Source organism: Stenella coeruleoalba, assembly GCF_951394435.1.
Source record: "Stenella coeruleoalba genome assembly, chromosome: 2".
Classification (NCBI taxonomy): domain Eukaryota; kingdom Metazoa; phylum Chordata; class Mammalia; order Artiodactyla; family Delphinidae; genus Stenella; species Stenella coeruleoalba.
This window is the reverse complement of record NC_137147.1, coordinates 141,004,712-141,024,344: the sequence shown is the minus strand read 5'-3', so window position 1 is coordinate 141,024,344 and position 19,633 is coordinate 141,004,712. Positions and strand designations below refer to the sequence as shown.

The 19,633-nt window shown below is 38.8% G+C and overlaps 2 protein-coding genes across 4 annotated transcripts; one reads left to right on the top strand and one right to left on the bottom strand.

The window, feature by feature from the left end:
- Window positions 1-17: 17 nt before the first annotated feature.
- TIPIN (TIMELESS interacting protein) lies at window positions 18-14,084 on the bottom strand. Of its 3 annotated transcripts, none has more exons than XM_079907629.1 (8): window positions 14,035-14,084; window positions 11,185-11,325; window positions 10,982-11,060; window positions 10,705-10,780; window positions 7,889-8,011; window positions 7,604-7,667; window positions 2,988-3,194; window positions 18-220 (listed from the first exon to the last, which is right to left on the bottom strand). In XM_079907629.1, the coding sequence occupies exons 2-8, from the start codon at window positions 11,315-11,317 to the stop codon at window positions 30-32; spliced, it is 873 nt and encodes a 290-aa protein (XP_079763755.1). In that variant the 5' UTR covers window positions 11,318-11,325; window positions 14,035-14,084; the 3' UTR covers window positions 18-29. The 3 variants fall into 3 exon arrangements, with proteins under 3 accessions (XP_079763755.1, XP_079763754.1, XP_079763753.1); XM_079907628.1 differs by lacking the exon at window positions 14,035-14,084 and adding an exon at window positions 13,842-14,012; XM_079907627.1 differs by lacking the exon at window positions 14,035-14,084 and having other exon boundaries at window positions 11,185-11,406.
- Window positions 14,085-15,728: 1,644 nt separating this feature from the next.
- On the top strand, window positions 15,729-16,070 carry LOC307182383 (H/ACA ribonucleoprotein complex subunit 3-like; the record flags this gene model as incomplete). Its single annotated transcript, XM_079913614.1, has 1 exon — window positions 15,729-16,070. One exon carries the CDS (start codon window positions 15,729-15,731, stop codon window positions 15,978-15,980), a length of 252 nt encoding a protein of 83 aa, XP_079769740.1. The 3' UTR covers window positions 15,981-16,070.
- Window positions 16,071-19,633: the final 3,563 nt, after the last annotated feature.

The following is a 19,633-nucleotide window of genomic DNA, read 5'->3' as shown; positions in this document are numbered from 1 at the left end:
GATGAAGCTTTAACTTACTATTATGTATTTTAAAAGGACTGGTCCAGTGGCATTTTCTCTATTTTTAATTCCTCCTCTTCATTTACAGTATTGGCAGCAGCATCATTATGTGGATTGTCTAGAAGGTCTTTGTTAAATCCATTTGATTCTTCCTCCTTTTGCTCCTCACCTGTACTACCCTCTTCAGGTGTCTGTGTACTGGGTGTGTTCATTAACAAGTCTGCAAGAGAAATCATTATTATTCATTACAAGCACCTGATCCAATCTTACCTAATACAAACTTCACGTGTTTAAATCAGTAGAGATGAAATCTATGATCACTTTAGTTAATGTTAATTATGATAACTTTCTTCCAAATAAAGCCATTTTTATACATATATAAAATCCATTCAAAATGCAAGTCTTGAACTCAGACTTTTGAATCAGTCAAATGCAACTGTTCTCATTTAAAAAATCACAACTACTAGATAGAAGTTTTTAAAAATCAAATGTTCTTATGAGATGTATGTCAAAGTAATCTACAGTAAAGAACATTTAAGATACTCATTTCTAGTGAAAAATTTTAAAGTCATATATTATAAATATCTTTTGCTTAATTTTTATTTTTTTTGGCTGCGTTGGGTCTTTGTTGCTCTGCACGGGCTTTCTCTAGTTGCGGTGCGTGGGCTTCTCATTGCGGTGGTCTCTCTTGTTGCGGAGCACGGGCTCTAGGGCGCATGGGCTTCAGTAGATGTGGCACAAGAACTCAGTAGTTGTGGCTCATGGGCTCTAGAACACAGGCTCAGTGGTGTGGCGCACAGGCTTAGCTGCTCCATGGCATGTGGGATCTTCCTGGACCAGAGATTGAACCCATGTCCCCTGCACTGGCAGGCGGATTCTTATCCACTACACCACCAGGGAAGTCCCTTAAAGTCATATATTATAAGTAGAAGATGAGCCTTAAAATGCTTATTGCCACGTAAACTTTGATAATGACAGCAAGGAAGAACTGTCATCAACAATAGTTGTATCTTCATTAAATTTTTCACAAGGTAGTACAAAACATCCATTTGTTAAGTTAAAAGTTAAATTCATCCTGGACTTCCCTGGTGGCACAGTGGTTAAGAATCCTCCTGCCAATATAGGAGACACAGGTTCGATCCCTGGTCCGGGAAGATCCCACATGGCGTGGAGCAACTAAGCCCATGCACCACAACTACTGAGCCTGTGCTCTAGAGACCACGAGCCTCAACTACAGAAGCCCACGCTCTAGGGCCAACGTGCCGCAACTACTGAGCCCACGTGCTGCAACTACTGAAGCCCATGCACCTAGAGCCCATGCTCCACAACAAGAGAAGCCACTGCAATGAGAAGCCTGTGCACTGCAATGAAGAGTAGCCCCTGCTTGCTCCAACTAGAGAAAGCCCACGTGCAGCAACAAAGACCCAATGCAGCCAAACATAAATAATTAAAAATTTTTTGAAACTTAAAAAAAAAAATTAGTGCTTGCTTCAGCAGCACATATACTAAAATTGGAATGATAGAGAAGATTAGCATGGCCACTGTGCAAGTATGACACACAAATTCGTGAAGCATTCCACATTTTTAAAAGAGTCATGTACCACAATATTCATTGCAGCACTATTTACAACAGCCAGGACATGGAAGCAACCTAAGTGTCCATCGACAGATGAATGGATAAAGAAGATGTGGCACATATATACAATGGAATATTACTCAGCCATAAAAAGAAATGAAATTGAGTTATTTGTAGTGAGGTGGATGGACCTAGAGTCTCATACAAAGTGAAGTAAGTCAGGAAGAGAAAAATACCGTACGCTAACACATTTATATAGAATCTAAAAAAAAAATGGTTCTGATGAACATAGGGACAGGACAGGAATAAAGATGCAGACGTAGAGAATAGACTTGAGGACATGGGGAGGTGGAAGGGTAAGCTGGGACGAAGTGAGAGAGTGGCATTGACATATATACACTATCAAATGTAAAACAGCTAGTGGGAAGCAGCCACGTAGCACAGGGAGATCAGCTCGGTACTTTGTGACCACGCAGAGGGGTGGGATAGGGAGACACAAGAGGGAGGAGATATGGGAATATATGTATATGTTTAGCTGATTCACTGTGTTAAACACCAGAAACGAACACAACACTGTAAAGCGATTATACTCCAATAAAGATGTTAAAAAAAAAAATCATTCTAACTGGAAAAAAATCATAATAATACCACTGAATAAGTTTCACTTGAGAATTTCATTATTTTGGGTGAAACTTGTTTTACAACATATAATCTTCACTACTTACTGTAATTCCTATTTTCCCATTTCAAAAGGAAAAAACTGGATTGGAAATTGACAAAGATAAATGTGACTGTGCGTGCTTCATTCAAAACCAATTTGCAATTATTTTTAAATATAGTTTTAACAAAACTTGTCTAGTTTCCAAACCCACAGTCTGTTTAAAAAACAGCAAATTTTAAGGCAGTTTTAAAAGAGCCAAGGGAATCAACAAGAAATCAAACATGATGGCTCACAACAGAAGTGAAACGCTGCAATAAAAAGCATTTTTGGACCTATTCATGTCACAGCAAATGGCTCTAAAGTCCTCAATGGGTACAAAGAATTTTATATGTTTAGGAAAGTACCACAGTAATGTTTTAATTATCATAAAGATAAAATTGTATGTCACATGTTTTAAGGAGTCAGGGAAGAATATGTTTTCGAAAGATCCAGAATCAATTTTAAATGATTAAAACAATTTTTTAAGAGACACTCAGCTACCCAGAAAACCATCCTGGACGCATATATTCTTTGAGGATTCCAGCTAGCTCTCAAGCCCACTCTCTCTCAAATATACATAAGCTTAATATACTATATCACATTTGTCTATTCCTAGAGGTATTTTATTTTGGGGAAGAGTAAAGAAGTTAAAATTTCTAACATGCCCTTGATATATTAATGGTAGCACATAAAATCCAGCATAAAATTTACCATTTCCTAGGGACTGACTACTACTCAGTAGCTTTGCCTGTCTTCTTTCCAAGGCCAGTTGTTTATTTCTCTCAATTCTTTGTTGTTGTTCTTCTGTTAGGCTTCTACTCGACTCAGAAGCAAACTTTGCACTTTCAGATGAGTTTGTCAGAAAGGGATCTAACTCGGTAGCAGTTACATCATGGCCATTATTTTCCCCTACTTCATCTGCAGTAGAAAAGAAAAAATTAGTGCATCTGTAGTGTTAAATTAGTTAGAAAAAGAGCTTATGCAGCTATTAACTGAAAACCAGTTTAAAGCAACAAGGTGCCAGACCTGAAGAAACAATTTGTGAGGTATGAGAATGTTACAAATACATGCTTGATTCAAACAAGTAGAAGGAATATTTATTAATCACTTTAAAGAGGCATTTTAAGTCAAATGGAATACTAGTTTAAAAACATGCATGAACAGAAAGCAAAAGTTCTTAGTTGCTAAAAAAAGAACTTAAAGAATCCAAAGTATATCCTTATTGTGTTTTTCTTTTAATTTATTTATTTATTTTTGGCTGCGCTGGGCCTTTGTTGCTGTGTGCAGGCTTTTTCTCTAGTTGTGGCGAGTGGGGGCTACTCTTCCTTGCGGTGTGCGGGTTTCTCACTGCGGTGGTTTCTCTTTTGTGGAGCACAGGCTCTAGGTGCGCAGGCTTCAGTAGTTGTGGCTTGCGGGCTCTAGAGCACAAGCTCAGTAGCTGTGGAGCACGGGCTTAGTTGCTCCGCAGCATGTGGGATCTTCCCGGACCAGGGCTCAAACCCGTGTCCCTTGCATTGGCAGGCGGATTCTTAACCACTGCGCCACCAGGGAAGCCCTATCCTTGTTTTATATTAAAAACATTTTAGTAGCTTGCTATATTGTCTGTATGATACACAGTAATGATTTTATATAGGCTATTTTTTGTGTACAGTAAAACTGAGACACAAAGTGAAAAAGGGGAAGAAATTTAGATCTGTGGACATATTTCCAAGTTAACTTTTTAAAAAATTCAGTGCTCTCTACATGATTAGTCTTAATAAATTCTTAAAGTTCTGTACACCAGTTATCTCAAAGTAGGATGTTCCTAAAATGATCCACAGGGTATGAAAAGTAAATACTAGATCTTCCATTTATATTTCATTTAAGAATTACGAAAAATTAAGTTTTACTAACTTATATTTAAAAGAACTGGCAGTGACAAACTATCACTTATCTATATGACAGCTCATCATCTGGTCTGTAAGCTACCTTCAAGACAGCAAGCTCATACTGCGGAAGGGTGGAATTGGGTCCTCACTCATTTTTTAATTTCAGCATACAATGATATATAGCTAATTCTGACTACCCAGTTAAGCAACCTGACATACTATCTATTTTAACCAAAACAACCCTAACAAAATGCACAAGTGGTAGCTTTAAAAGATTTCTGCAAAATAACAAAACACCTGTAGGTAGAAGATAACAGAAGTACAAGCAAGAACTAAGAAGATGGCAAAGCTGACACTTCACCTTCTCTCTGTATCATTCACATTATGGTGTTAAAAAAATAATAAATAACCTCATCAGATCTGACAAGTAGGTAAAAAAAAACTTCATTATCACCAAGACCACCATTGGAAATGAGTTTACAATTACTCTCCTTGTCCTATGCACATATTGTACAGTGAGGTATTAGCTAATGCCAGTAAAAACCATCACAACTAGCAAAATATTTAAAACATAAATACAAACCAGTGAGGTTTAAAAATCATGTATTTAATCCAGCATTTTACAATCTAAGCCCCTTTTGAGGTTTCTTCCTTAATAGTGAAAGACAGAAAGCCATACACTTTTCCTTCCTGATATGGAAAAAAATGTGTCAAGAAACTAAAATACATTCCTTTGTCAGGAAATATTGATGGAGTACATTTAGAAAACATTGCTGGAAAAGTTAAGAAACAAGTATTAGAACCAATTATGCAATATACAGGATTTCTAATATGCTTCACCTTATAGGGCTTATAGGATTCTGAATTAATAGTAATGAAATACATAAAAAACTATTCAATACTTTTCTGTGAGCCATGAAAGGAAAGATCTCTTCAACAGTAAATGACCTCTTTAGTACAAACAATATCTTAACAGAAAATCCATGTGAATATAACCCCTTTTGACTAGGATAAAGGTGGCATTAAAAAAAATTAGAACCACACATGAAATTCATTCACTGCCACATTCATAGGCAAGCTATTGTGGCAAAGAAGCTAAAGCCAAGAATAGTCAATGTGCTACAGGATGCCATCACTCTGGTACATATAAACTAACAGATAAACAAACTACATAATAATTAAAGGGAAATAAGAGCTATTTAAAAAAAGCATAGTGAAATCAGGAATGGGGCTGGGGGTCCAATTTTAACAGTGTGGTAGGGGAGACTTCACTGAACTGACATTTGAAAACAGTTTGACGCGGGTGAGAGAGTTAGCCATGCAGATTTAGGGGCAGGAGGGAGGGCAAAGGACAGTGTTCAAGGCAGAGTGCAAAAGCCTTAAGATAGAAATATGCCTGGAAGGCTGAAGGAATAGCTAGGATGCAAGTGTGGCTGAAGCAACGGAATAGTAAAGATACCGTCAGGGAGGCAAGAGGAATGGGATAAGGACACAAAAACAAGATTCTATAGGGCCAAGTAGGACAATATAAAGACTGTGGCTTTTACTTTGATTGAAATAAAGAGCCACTACAGGGCTCTGAGCAGAGGAATGACATGACAACACGTGCTAAAAATATAAAAACTGACTAATTTTAAGTAAAACGAGCGAAAAGGGGCAGATGAAAATTTGCTAGTAAACTTCAACAAAAGTCCTTGCACTGGTGAATGAGACTGGAAGATGAATACCAAGATTTACTAAGTGCAGTTAATGATGCTCTACTTCCATTTGGGTTTACGCAACTTAGAAAGGTTAAAACCAAGATTTGGGAGAAAAAACTGAATCTACAACCAAACCTTCAAACCACTGATCAAAAAGTATTAGCCCAAAATTTTTGGTAAAAATTATTCAGTAGAATATTCAATCATATTGTTCTTACTTTAAAACTGCAATGTTAAGGTCAAAAATGTACGTTATATATCATATCAGTACAGCAGTACATGTATTAGAAAAATAAAATGTTCAAAACATTTTTACTGTTGTAGTGCCTCATGCAAAAGTCTGGAGACTATTCTCTTATGATACAAAGAAAACAGATTCAACAACAAACAAGGCTCTCTGATACAGGCCTCCTCTATGTACCCTATACCGCAACTTGCCTGTAATTCCATGAATGGTGCCATGTTCATTTATGCCTCTGCATAAGTGGCTGCCTCTATCCAAAATCACCTCTGCCTAACTTCTACTGCTTATCATTTAAAGTACTTGTGATACCTCCTCTGTGAAGCTTTCCCCTCTCCTACCAAGCTTTCCCTTCCCCTAGGTAAAAGTAACTGTGTTCTCCTTTGCCCCGTACACTATCCCCTGTTCATCTCCAATTTTAAAAAAATATCAATTAAAAAACAAACAAACAAACAAACAAAAGTTCGATAAATAAACTAACTGACCCAGTAGTATATGCTGTGGGATTTAGACTCTAATAACTAATTCCTTTCCATCTATCAAATCCCATGCCATCAATTCGTACCATACCTTACCAAATAATTAAATCTTGGATTATTTAAATCACAATCCTTCACACTTTCAAAAGCAGTTTATAAATAATTTGGGGGGATTCTATATGGAGCCTGTATTTTCTGCTACATCTATTAAATTTTTTAAAAACAAAAAACAAACATGTATGGAGCCATCGCACAGAAAATCTGATAACTATACAGACTCTGTCGGCAGGAACCATATGTTTTGATGTGTGTGACTGCCTATGGTTGCATTGTACAACTAACAAATGCAATCAATACCAGGAACAGTCACATAGGTCTAACTAAAGTCCTACATACAAGATCTGTACTCTTGTGTGAGATGTGACCTATTTCATCATCAAATTGTTCTGCCTAATTCCTCAGAGCCACTTTTTTTTTTTTTTTTTTTTTGTGGTACGCAGGCCTCTCACTGTTGTGGCCTCTCCCGCTGCGGAGCACAGGCTCCGGATGCACAGGCTCAGCGTCCATGGCTCACAGGCCCAGCCGCTCCGCGGCATGTGGGATCTTCCCGGACCAGGGCACGAACCTGCGTCCCCTGCATGGGCAGGCGGACTCTCAACCACTGCGCCACCAGGGAAGCCCCAGAGCCACTTTTTTATAATGGTGGACATGTATATGAACACTGTATCTTGTCATATATTTTTATTAGCAAGCACTACAAAGGATCAATGGGCCATCATCATGAGTTCTCAAAAGCTCATGTTCTGTGGCTAAATATATTTTACAACATCTCTTAATGGCATACCACCATGTCTTTAAGAAACAAATATCATGTACAACATTCTAGACATACCAAGGCATCTTAACTCACTCCTATTTACTGTACTTTAATTATATACTCAAAATAGACTAAGAACCCAGTCCTGTAACACTGCCTACCCCAACTAGATCCATTTCTAAAAGCAAAATTATTATAAAGTAGATAAACCTATATTCTTACCATTATTGCTAACAAAATCTTCATGTAAAATAGGGAGATCAAGTCGAATTCGTTTTAAACAGGTCTGAAAATAAAAAACATTTTTACATTTTCACTTAGATTTGGGGGAAAACGGTCATTGATTTTACTATTAGTTTCAAAAAAAGTTGTTCAAATAGCTATTATTAGTTCCTTCTCTCTACTAAGACTGAAAATGAAGACCCCCAAAGAACTACTTAGCCTCACTAATCTATCCTTATACAATTTAGCATTGTGAATGATATTCATAATGATCTCAACACCTACCTGAACTTCCTTTTTATTTCCCAGATATTCAACTCTGTCAATAAAATCTTCAAATTGCAGTTTAGGGAATAGCCTATGCGCCCAGTGCTCCATGTGTCTGATTAGTGTCTTCAAGTCCTCAGCCTGGAACATAAAAATAAAAATGCTAAATAGAAGACTCATTCTCACAACTGACCTTGTCAGCAGATTTTAGAACTGAATAATAGTAACAAAGTCACGTGTCCTTTTATATTTATAAGGTTAATAAACTTTTAAAAGAAACTTTAAGAAGAAAAATATTTATCAAGGGCTTAGAGCAGGTGTCCCCAACCCCCGGCCATGGACCGGTCCACGGTGGGTTAGGAACTGGGCCACACAGCAGGAGGTGAGCAATGGGCGAGCAAGAGAGCGAAGCTTCATCTGCCGCTCCCCATCCCCCACACCCCTCACCACCCCTCGTCCCCCGGGAAAAACTGTCTTCCACGAAACCAGTCCCTGGTGCCAAAAAGGTTGGGGACTGCTGGCTTAGAGGACTGCAGTCTAATAGCACTGGATAGATTTTTAAAAATCAGAGGAAAACAGAAACCCAGTATGAAAACTTAATAAAAGTCAAAAGATAATCACATGTGTCTTTTCAGACCTATAAATACTTGAAAATAAACTTCAATAAAATATGGCAAGATATCTTTTTGAAATAACTATACAAACTGACAGGTCTCTAAACAATATACAGAAAGCACTGAGAATCAGCTCTGTGAAAATATGTTCAGAAATCCCAAGGGCAAAGTACCAAAGACTAGCAAGAACAGTGTAAACATTCTCAGATCACAATACCTCTCTATATTTGAAATTTCAATTTAACATTAGAAAAATTTTTTAATGAAAATGAAAAACAAAGTTTAATAAACTAGAGTAATAAATGAAAAAAGTTTCAAATTCCTGATTTTACTGTACAATATTTTTTTATTTTCTTATAGTATTTTAAAATAGGAGACTGGTTAAAAGCTCTGGATCAGACTGCATAGATTCAAATCTAAATTCTACCACTTAATAGCTGTGTGACTTTGAACAAATCACTTTACCTCTGTGTGCCTTTTTCTTCATGAATAAAACGAGAACATACATACCTCATTGGGTTGTTAGGAGGATTAAGTAATACAAGTAAAGTGTCTGACACAAAGCAAGTCCTCAAATGTTGGCAATTATTGTTTGTGGTGGTATGTGATCTTGTCTAAGAAGCTAATGGTTAAAATAATCAACTCTACCAATAACTCAATATGTAATGCTGAGAACATAATGTCATTTCATTCTCATTCTGATAAAAATAAAAGTTCTTTCAAAAGTTCAATCATCGGGCTTCCCTGGTAGCGCAGTGGATAAGAATCTGCCTGCCAACGCAGGGGATACGGGTTCGATCCCTGGTCCAAGAAGATCCCACATGCCGTGGAGCAACTAAGCCCGTGTGCCACAACTACTGAGCCTGCACTCTAGAGCCTGTGAGCCACAACTACTGAAGCCCACACGCCTAGAGCCCGTGTTCCGCAACAAGAGAAGACACTGCAATGAGAAGCCCACGCACCGTAACAAAGAGTTAGCCCCTGCTCGCCGCAACTAGAGAAAGCTCGCGTGCAGCAATGAAGACCCAATACAGTCAAAAATAATAAAATAAAAATTTTTTTAAATTAAAAAAAAAAGTTCAATCACCTATGACCATTTTCCAGTTGTTGGGGTAGCTGATCAGCCACCTCACAATATCACATTACACCCAAGGGACAGAGAAGAGAAATACCTAAATACAGTGTGAAGTCCCAAGTCATACATGGAGAAAAAAGCATCGAGGATTCAACTTTGTTAGAAAATAGTAGAATTTTCAAAGGCAAAGTACAGAAGACTAGACAAACTCAGAGCCCAACCTCACCCAGTGAAGGAACACAAAATATTTATCCTTTGTATAAGTTTAAAGTACTTATTATGAAAATGATGAAGAGGTCATAAATTCAAAGCATCAATTCATCACTACTACCTGAAAATTTCAATAAGAGCAATGAATTAACCGAGCTGGGCATGGTTTTAAAGTATCTTGATTTATGTTTAGTTTTGTGGCAAAATAGGACACAGACTTATATTCTCCCTTCCTGTCCACCGAAACTAAGCAAGTGTACTACAATTTTCAGCCTCCCAGGTTTGAAATCTTGGGATTAATTTTTACTTTTGTACCTCCCAATCACCTCCAAGTATTATATATTGTTCATCCCTCTACTATTACCCTATCCAGGCTATTTCACCTCATTCTGCTGGTAGTGAAATAGCCTCTGAATTGCTATCTGCCTCCAGCTGCTTCCCTCTTTCCAACTATCCTGAATACCACACCAAGATCATGCTCATGCTGTGTTAATGTTACTCTAGCTGGGCCGTGAAATGGAAAGTCGAGGCTCTGCCCTTAACCACTCGCAGTGGAGGCTTAAAACTCTAAAACTCTGCTTCCTTCACTAGATAACGGGACCAACACCTACCCCAGAGATTGATAATGAAAGAATATAATTGAAAATACTTCATAAACTGCAAAGCTCTACAAAGATATCATCTGCAAAAAATTGTATCTACACGCTACACAATTCAAAGAGAATTTTTAAATGTACGTTTGTGCAGAGATTTACAGTTCCTAAATGTCTTCAAATAGTGTCCTTTCTACTACATCATAGTTTCTAAAGAGATATGATGATGAATGATGGTATCTGTGAAACATTCTAAGATTCCTAAGAACATGATAATGGGCCCACAGTCTTATTGATATTTTAAAAAACAAAGGTCTAAAATAAAAATCAGACACTTCTTACCTCATGACCTTTACCTTTGAATTTTGCCTTATCAAACACATGCCTTAATGCTGGAAGCCCTCTCTCTGAAATTAATCTGTGAATAGAAATATGTTTTAAATTTCAAGTTTTCTAAAGCCATCAAGGCCAAACCAAGACCATAAGAAGAAAAAAATATTAACTACTGAACTGAGAAAAATGTCTGATCTCCAAATCATCCCAACCAAAAGCCTGTAACATAAAAGGGAAAAAATGATGGAAAGAAAAGTATAAATATTTAAGGAAATAGTAAATGTACCTCTCAGCATTCAGCTTGGGTATATTCCTTTTAACTGTTCTCTTTGGAGGTACAGGAACAGGTGCTCCTCTCCCTAACTCTGGTGAAATATACCAAGATTTAATATTACTTAAGTAATTTAAGCCTCATTTATAAAATGTATCATTTCTAAGCTGTTAGATGGATAGCTGAACATGGACACCACTTTGGAACCCTATACAGACCTTCTTCAGGTTCAGCTCCTTCACCATCTTCTCTCTCTGGAGAGGCTGGAGGTGGGAATGGAGGAAAAGTTTCATCTTCTGTCTGCTCATAATCTGGTAGGTCAATCAAGCCATTCTCCTGTGGTTCTAGCATCTTTTCCTCTAGGGGGGAAAAAAAGTAAACATGTTTATGCATCCAAGTAGTCTTATTACACAGTTAAGTTCCACTTGCAGCAAAATGCATGTGTTTCAGTCAGTTAAACCATATTTCAAACTCACACATCATGAACTGAAGTGAAGAAGATAAGTTATGGAAAAAAGAACAAAGTTAGAAATTAGAACTGAGTTCTAATGTAGACCCTACCACTAAATAACAATATGATTTTGAGCAAATAATTTTACCTCAACTGTTGAGTTTCCCCATCATAAAATGATGATTTTAACTTTTCAGAGGGTTTCAAACTGTGGTCCAAAGGGGTGTGAAATAGGCAGGGTACAATACTTCACCCCCACTTCAACCAGAGAAGCTTTTTAAAAATACTGTTGGGAATTCCCTGGTAGTCCAGTGGTTAGGGCTCTGCGTTCTCACTGCTGAGGGCCCGGGTTCAATCCCTGCTCCAGGAACTAATATGCCATAAGCTGTGCAGGAGGATCGAAAAAGGAAAAATAAAAATACTGTTTACATATTGGTTTTCTAGTAAGGTTTCCTTTGAAGAAATGGAAATAATCCTTAAGTTGGTAACTTGAAAGAATGTTTTTCAGTACCATCTTACTTGACCTCTCAGAAACATCTGACACTTCTGATCAGTTCCTTTTTCTGGAAAAGTGTTTTTGTTGACTCCTGAAACACAGTACTCAACTGGCTTTCCTCCCTTCCTGGACACTCCTCCTGGATCGTCTTTGCAGATTCATATTCCTCTAACCTGGTCAGTTAGTATCCAAGACTTCATCCTAGGCCCTCTTCACTCAGTTATGCACATGGTTTTAATTTATAGATGACCCATTAATTTTTTATCTCCACCTGAGCATCAAATCTGAGCTCTAAATCCCTACTTCTCATTTTACAGCTCTAAAATTTCTCAAAGGCACCTATAACTCATCATGTATAAAACCAACCTTCTAAATTTTCCCAATTCAATGAATGACACCTATCCAGCTATATATCAGAAACCTGCAAGTCATCCTTAACACTTCATTCCCCCATCCTAAATACCCTGTCCATTTTACTTCCAGATTAACCCTTGAGTCCGTCCATTTCTCCCTATTTCCACAACCACTTCCTAACACTTCTTGTTTGGATTACACCATTACTCCTATCCATTTTGCCCTTTCAATCCATTCTCCATATTACAGTTAAACTGAACCTTTGGAAATGTCAAGCTGATCACATTACTGCTAGGCTTAATTACTTCAATGGCTTCCTACTGCTCTTAGGATAATGATAAAACTCCAAGGCCCTGCAGGGTTTAGCACTTTCCTACTTCTCCAGACTTATTTCACACCATTCTCCATGCTTTTTCTTTCTATCCCTCAGGCCACTGCACAAATCCTTTTTTATGTTACAGTGGCATTTTTACCTTTCTTGAAATAACAAAGCATAATTATGCCCAAAGTGTTGCTTTTTGTCTTCCATCTTCAATATCAAAATGGCTACACAAAAATTCACCAATTTTGATAAGTTTTTTTTTAAATGCACATTGATATCTCATTGTTTCAAATGAAGTTAAAGACAACTAAGAAGCACTACTAGAGCCATCTTGCAGAAAAAACGAACTTTTGGGTCTCCTTCTATCAACAGTTAAGCCTTCTGGGAAGAAATGGGGCTCACACCTTTGAAGCCAACAGGGAGCTATGAACGAGATAACAGGGCACAAACTATATTAAGTGTAACGATGCAATGCAAGGAACCAGACAAGCCTGGGGTAGGACTTGTCAGGAAACTTGTAGTGAATAAGATAACTCTGTCTTAGGCTTCCCTGGTGGCGCAGTGGTTGAGAGTCCGCCTGCCGATGCAGGGGACGCGGGTTCGTGTCCCGGTCCGGAAAGATACTGCGGAGCGGCTAGGCCCGTGAGCCATGGCAGCTGAGCCTGCGCGTCCGGAGCCTGTGCTCCGCAACGGGAGAGGCCACAGCAGTGAGAGGCCCGCGTACCGCAAAAAAAAGATAGCTCTGTCTTTAACTTCTTGACAATGGTTGCCTAGTCTCTTTTTAGACATTGATTAAGGTCTCTTCACTTCCTCCTCTAGTCCTCAGACTCGCAGAAGGGTGAAGGTAACAAAAAAATTTAATATCCAAATTCGTTCCCAGACCCTTAGGTGTCCAATGCCCAACTTTTTCTAAGTCACCAAAACAGAAGTCCCTGTCGCTAGGAAGTCCTACCAAACTGACTCAATGACCTCCTTGCTACCCAGTCCTAAAACCACAAAACTTCCCATCCCATCCCTCTTCTCCGACCTCCCTTCATCCTCACTCCCCTGTCTGTCCTCTCACTTCAACCACATTCATTCATTCATTCAACATTCACAGGACGCCTCCAGTGTTTAGAAGCCCCGGTACAGAAACTGGAGATATAAAGATCTATCTGACACACGTTCCCTTACACTAAAAGGCCTGGTTTAGAGAGAGACAGACCCGAAACGTAAACAAGAAGTAAAAGCGCCGGCCCTGGTCCCCACCGACCTCCTCTCCGCACAGGTCGCAGCCGGTCAGGCCTCCTTCCTCTCCAGTCCCGATCAGCCCAGGTCCGTCTCAGTCATGTCCTCCTGCTTTCTCACTCCCTCCTTGCGACTTCCCGGCATCCCCGCTCCCCAGCCTGACTCCTTCGGCCGGCTCTCCCCTCGGGAACCCCACTCTCCCGCCAGCCAGCTCTCACCTCGAGCCGACTGCTGTAGGCACAGCACAGGGATCCGCGCGGCCGGGAAACGGTGTATCTCGCGAGACTCTCGCGAGAAGAGTCCTTGGCTTTTGGCGCCAAAAGCCTGGGCGGTGCCTACCGGACCCACCTCCCCCAGGTCCCGCCCACCCACGTCTATCCCCACCTTTCCGGCGTCCAACCCATCCCGCACTGCTTTCCCTACCGCTTACGCCCTCACGAATTCTTCCGAGGAGTTTAGTCTCCTTGTCCGCGTGATGTTCGTGTTCGTTATGCTCTATGCACTTCAGACTTTGGAAGCAGATCTCAGGTTTTTAGAAAACTGGGTTGTGGATGGAATATAAATGATGGAGGCAAACAGAATTTGATGAGAAACTACCGATTCTTCGGAGTTACTAACAAAATTCCATGAACATAAGTGTTCTATTAATTGAATAATGAGCCGAGAAAAGAGGCAGTAAAGAGTGTTAGGATTGTGGGCACAAAGAAGAATGTCAAAAATGTGTTACCTTTAATTTTTTTTTATGTGAGTCCAAATATATTCGTGCAATATATATTTGCTTGCACACACATGCACACAAAATAAATATATAAGTAAGTGGAGATGGGAACTGGACATACGGGACAGGGTGGGATGGGGACTTAACACCATACTTTTTTGGAACATATAAATGTGTTAACTATTCAGAAAACTAAAAAAAGTTACCTTTAGCACCTATAGCATCAAGATTTGACAGACCAAGAAGATGAGTAGTGTTTGCTACATTCGTTCTCTACTTTCCTGTAGCTTGAAATATTTCATTAAAATTATAGAATAAATATGTGAAAAGAATAAGAGAAAGTAAATTGCAAGCTCTAAAATTATGTATGCAAATATGTATATGTACCACATTTTCCTTAATTTTATGGTTTTATTTCTATAAATGCAAGATAAAAAATATTAAGCAATTTACAAAATTAACATTAATTTAAATGGGAAATATGTTAACTTCAAGAGTCCGGGTAACTGAGGCAAGAGGCATTCTTCTAATTATCCAGATAACAGTCTATATTCTCTACTTTATGTCTAATAAAATAAATATAAAAGCACTTTGAGGGAACTCTCTGGCAGTCCAGTGGTTAAGACTCAGTGCGTCCACTGCAGGAGGCATGGGTTTGATCCCTGGTGGGGGAACTAAGATCCCACAATCTGCCTGGCCAAAAAAAGAAAAAAAAAAGCACTTTGAGAAATTAAGAAGTTATATGCCACCCCGCCCCCCCAAAAAAGCCCAGAGCTGAAGCTCTGAGGGTTTGAATCTCAGTTTCATCATTTACTACTTGTTGACATTTGTGCTTCAGTTCCTTATTATTAATAATAGTATCTACTTCATAGGGTTATGAGGAGGATTAAATGATAGTACTTAATAAATGTTACCTATTATTATCCATATAATTTGTAAATTGTTTGACCCTTTTAGAACATGTAAAGGCTTTGGTAATTGATCGTAAGTCTGTGTGAATATAACTACCACAGTTGTAAGGCACTGGCATATTAATGTCTAAGACTGTCCTCTTTTTCATATGTGAGGAATACTAGAAATATATTTTCCTTAACAATTGCACCAGAAATATAAAAAATAACTTTCTCATAGACCATGTCATTAAAACTTTTAGAACTGTTTGATGTTTTTAAAAGTGAATAGTGTTGAAAACACATGAGGCTGTCAGTTAGAGGAGCTACAGATGGAATTGGAACCTCCGGCTTCAGTGTGGTCGGGTTTCTCCAGTATTGCCTCAACGAGCTGGGAGACTGGGTCTATATGCTGAAGAAGTTTGACCCTATGGGACAACAGACCTGCTCGGCCCATCCTGTTCGGTTCTCCCTGGATAAATATTCTAGACACCAAATCACCATCAAGAGACACTTCAAGGTGCTCATGACCCAGAAACCGTGCCCCATCCTCTGAGGATCTTCGAAAATTTCATGTCTCTTCTGCCTGCTAGCCTTCGAGAGACTTTCTGAAACCAAGCTCTCCAATCCGTGAGCCTTGAAGCCTTCCTACGACCCTTGCTCTTTGGAATCCAGTCTCATCATTGCCTTTGATCATGCTTGTTGTGAGGCAATGATGGTAGCATTCCCTTTAAAGGGAAAATGTTTGAATCTTTTCATACTTCGAATCACTCCCAGGTTATTAAAATGATTTGAAAGAGCTAAAAAAAGAAAAGAGTGAATAGTGTTAAAGGAAAAATAGACTATCAGAGAACAAGGATTGAGTATGGAGTGTAAAAGTTTTTCTGGAAAGCTGGAAACCCAGTCCAGAGGTGAAGTTTGAAAGAAGAAAAATGGGGTAAATCTTTTAAAACTAAAAGACCATGAACTATTTCTAAACCACATTTGAAAAGCAAAGTCTCTGTGTCTTATCTATTGTCTGGTGTTATTTGGGCTTATCACTTAGGTAAGTACTGGACTGGCTGGTGGTAGTGATTTGCTATGTACTTGAGGACTCCATCTCAAGACTGTGGCATCAACTTGCCCCTGCCTTGTACATAACATGCCCAGGTTGGGATCGTATCACCCAGTTGGGTCTGCGTCAGCATTAGTAATCAAGGTGACGAGCCCAGGGATTTTTTTTTTTTAACAAGCAAATATTTTGGTGTGTCTTTATTTTTATTTTTTATTTTTTTAACATCTTTATTGGAGTATAATTGCTTTACAATGTTGTGTTAGTTTCTGCTATATAACAAAGTGAATCAGCTATATGTATACATATATTCCCATATCCCCTCCCTCTTGCATCTCCCTCCCTCCCACCCTCCCTATCCCACCCCTGTAGGTGGTCACAAAGCATGGAGCTGATCTCCCTATGCTATTCGGCTGCTTCCCACTAGCTATCTAATTTACATTTGATAGTGTATATATGTCAACGCAACTCTCTCACTTCGTCCCATCTTACACTTCCCCCTCTCCATGTCCTCAAGTCCATTCTTTACATCTATGTCTTTATTCCTGTCCTGCCTCTATGTTCATCAGAACCATTTTTTTTTTTAAGATTCCGTTATTTGTTTTTCTCTTTCTGACTTACTTCACTCTGTATGACAGACTCTAGGTCCATCCACCTCACTACAGGTAACTCAATTTCGCTTTTTTATGGCTGGGTAATATTCCATTGTATATATGTGCCACATCTTCTTTATCCATTCATCTGTCAATGTACACTTAGGTTGCTTCCATGTCCTGAGCCCAGGGATTATTAATTAGGATCTGGTCAGCTACAAATAACAGAAAAACTAAAACTAAATACACTAAAATAACAATAAACAAGGTAGAAAGTTTGTCTCTCACGTACAAGAAGTTTGGAGGTAGTAAGTTCATAGTTGGTATGGTGCTCCATGGTGTTAGGAAACTGGTGTCCTGTTTTCTTGCTTTACCACGTGAGCATTCCATTCTCAAGTTCACCTTATTTTCTGAGATGGCTTCTAGAGCTCCAACTGCATTCCAGTCAGCAGGAAGGAGGAAAGAGAGAAGGGCATGACTCAACATTTTAAGAATGTTTCCCAGAAGATGCATACGACAATTCTGGTTACATCCAGAATGTAATCTCATGGCCACACACAGCTGCAAAAGAGGCTGGGAATATAGTCTTTATTCTTGGTGGTCATGACCCAGTAAAAACTCAGGGTTTCTATTACTGTGGAAGAAGGGGTGAAAAGATGTTGGGGGAAAATTAGTAGACTGCCACATACAATAAAATAGAAAAAAATAAACGAATGTTTTTATTTTGCAAATCTAGAACTTTAGAGTGTTTCCAAAAATATTAAGAATGTGAATAACTAGTACTTTCACAATAAGGCACATAAGCAGTTCTCGGCACAAGAAGACTATTACATCACTGTACATTGTATTAGACCTTTGGGAATCTTTCCTGGACTACATCCGCAAACCATAACATCAGCTCTACTAAGAACTAAAAGTCTGACAACAATCAAATCACTTTATTGCTCTGAGTCTGTTTGCTCTTTTCTAAGACAGAAGGTATGGATTAGATCAGTGGTCCTCAACCTTTTTGGCACCAGGGACTGGTTTCCGTGGAAGACAATTTTTCCACAGATGGGGGTGGAGTGGGGGACGATGGTTTCTGGATGATTCAAGCGCATTACATTTATTGTGCACTTTATTTCTATTATTATTACATCGTAATATATAATGAAATAATTATGCAACTCACCATAATGCTGACAGGAGGCGGAGCTCAGGCGGTAATGTGAGCCATGGGGAGCAGCTGTAAATACAAATGAAGCTTTGCTCGCTTGCCGCTCACCTGCTGTGTGCCTGAATCCTAATAGGCCATGGACCGGTACCCATCCATAGCCCCGGGGTTAGAGACCCCTGGATTAGATGATCCCAAAGGTACTGTTTTAATGGAGGATACTGAAGAGTAATAAATCAACAGGTATTTATTGAGTGTTATGTGTTTTAGGTAATAAGCCATATTGGTAAGATAAGATAACCTTTGAAACACCCTTTCTATGTTTGGAAGCTCCTACTTTATGAGTTCATTCCTAAGATAGAAGCAAAAAACTCATCTTCTCAGGGTTGCACACAGCTAGATATATCCTGGGTACCCCAGTTCCACAACAAAATGAGACTGCAGGTCAGAAGAGGGTGAAGTGAAAATGGAGGCACTGCTTGCAATGCATTCTGGCAAAAAAACCACCAGCTTCCAAGGGCAGCAGAGCTAGACATGCTAGGGGTCATGTTCAGTGTCCAGTGTCAGTGGTGAGAATACAAGTGCACTTTTGCCCAGTGGTGGCACCAGGAGAGTCTCCACTAGAGCAACAGAACAGCACAGTTTTGGCATCAGCCTGGCATAGCTGCCAAGCCTCATTTCCTGCCCACTTGGAGATTCTAGGAGCCATCTGTATCCTTTAATAAATTTCTTTTCTGTTTAAACTACTAATGAGACCAGATGCTGTTATTTGCAATGAAGAGCCCTAACACACATTGACCAATTATAAATGATAGAAGACAATATACAGTTACATGCTGATTTGCTTGGAACCCAAAAGTTGTTTAAGTGCTTGAGGAAAGAAAGATGAACAAGAGCTGCAGAAGTCAGGGAAGACTTCTGGAAAGATCTGGAACTTGACCAGAATCTTGGAATTAGGTAGGATTTGGATGGGAAGGTGCCCTAAAATAAGAGAAATAACAGAAGCATAACAAATATTGGGGAAATTGATAAATAAAGTTAAGATAGCTATTTTGAACAGAAGGATCTCATCATAGTTTTTTTTCCATAGCTCCTAAAAGGTTTTAAATATTGTTTTTATATAATATTTGATACCTACAGTATAATATATATAATATTTATGTATGTTATAAAGCACAATAGAATATACATACTTGTGAACATACCATCCAACCTAAGGACAAGCCAACATCTTACATCTAATTATTTGTTTATCCCTTCTCTGATTCCCCTTCCTACTGAGATCACCATTGTCCTGAATTTTCTATTTATCATTTCTTTTAAAAATAGTTTTCGTGTATAGGTATAGGCCTAAACAATATAAGCAATATGCTGTTTACTATTGCTTGTTTTTGAGCTTTATAGAGATGGTA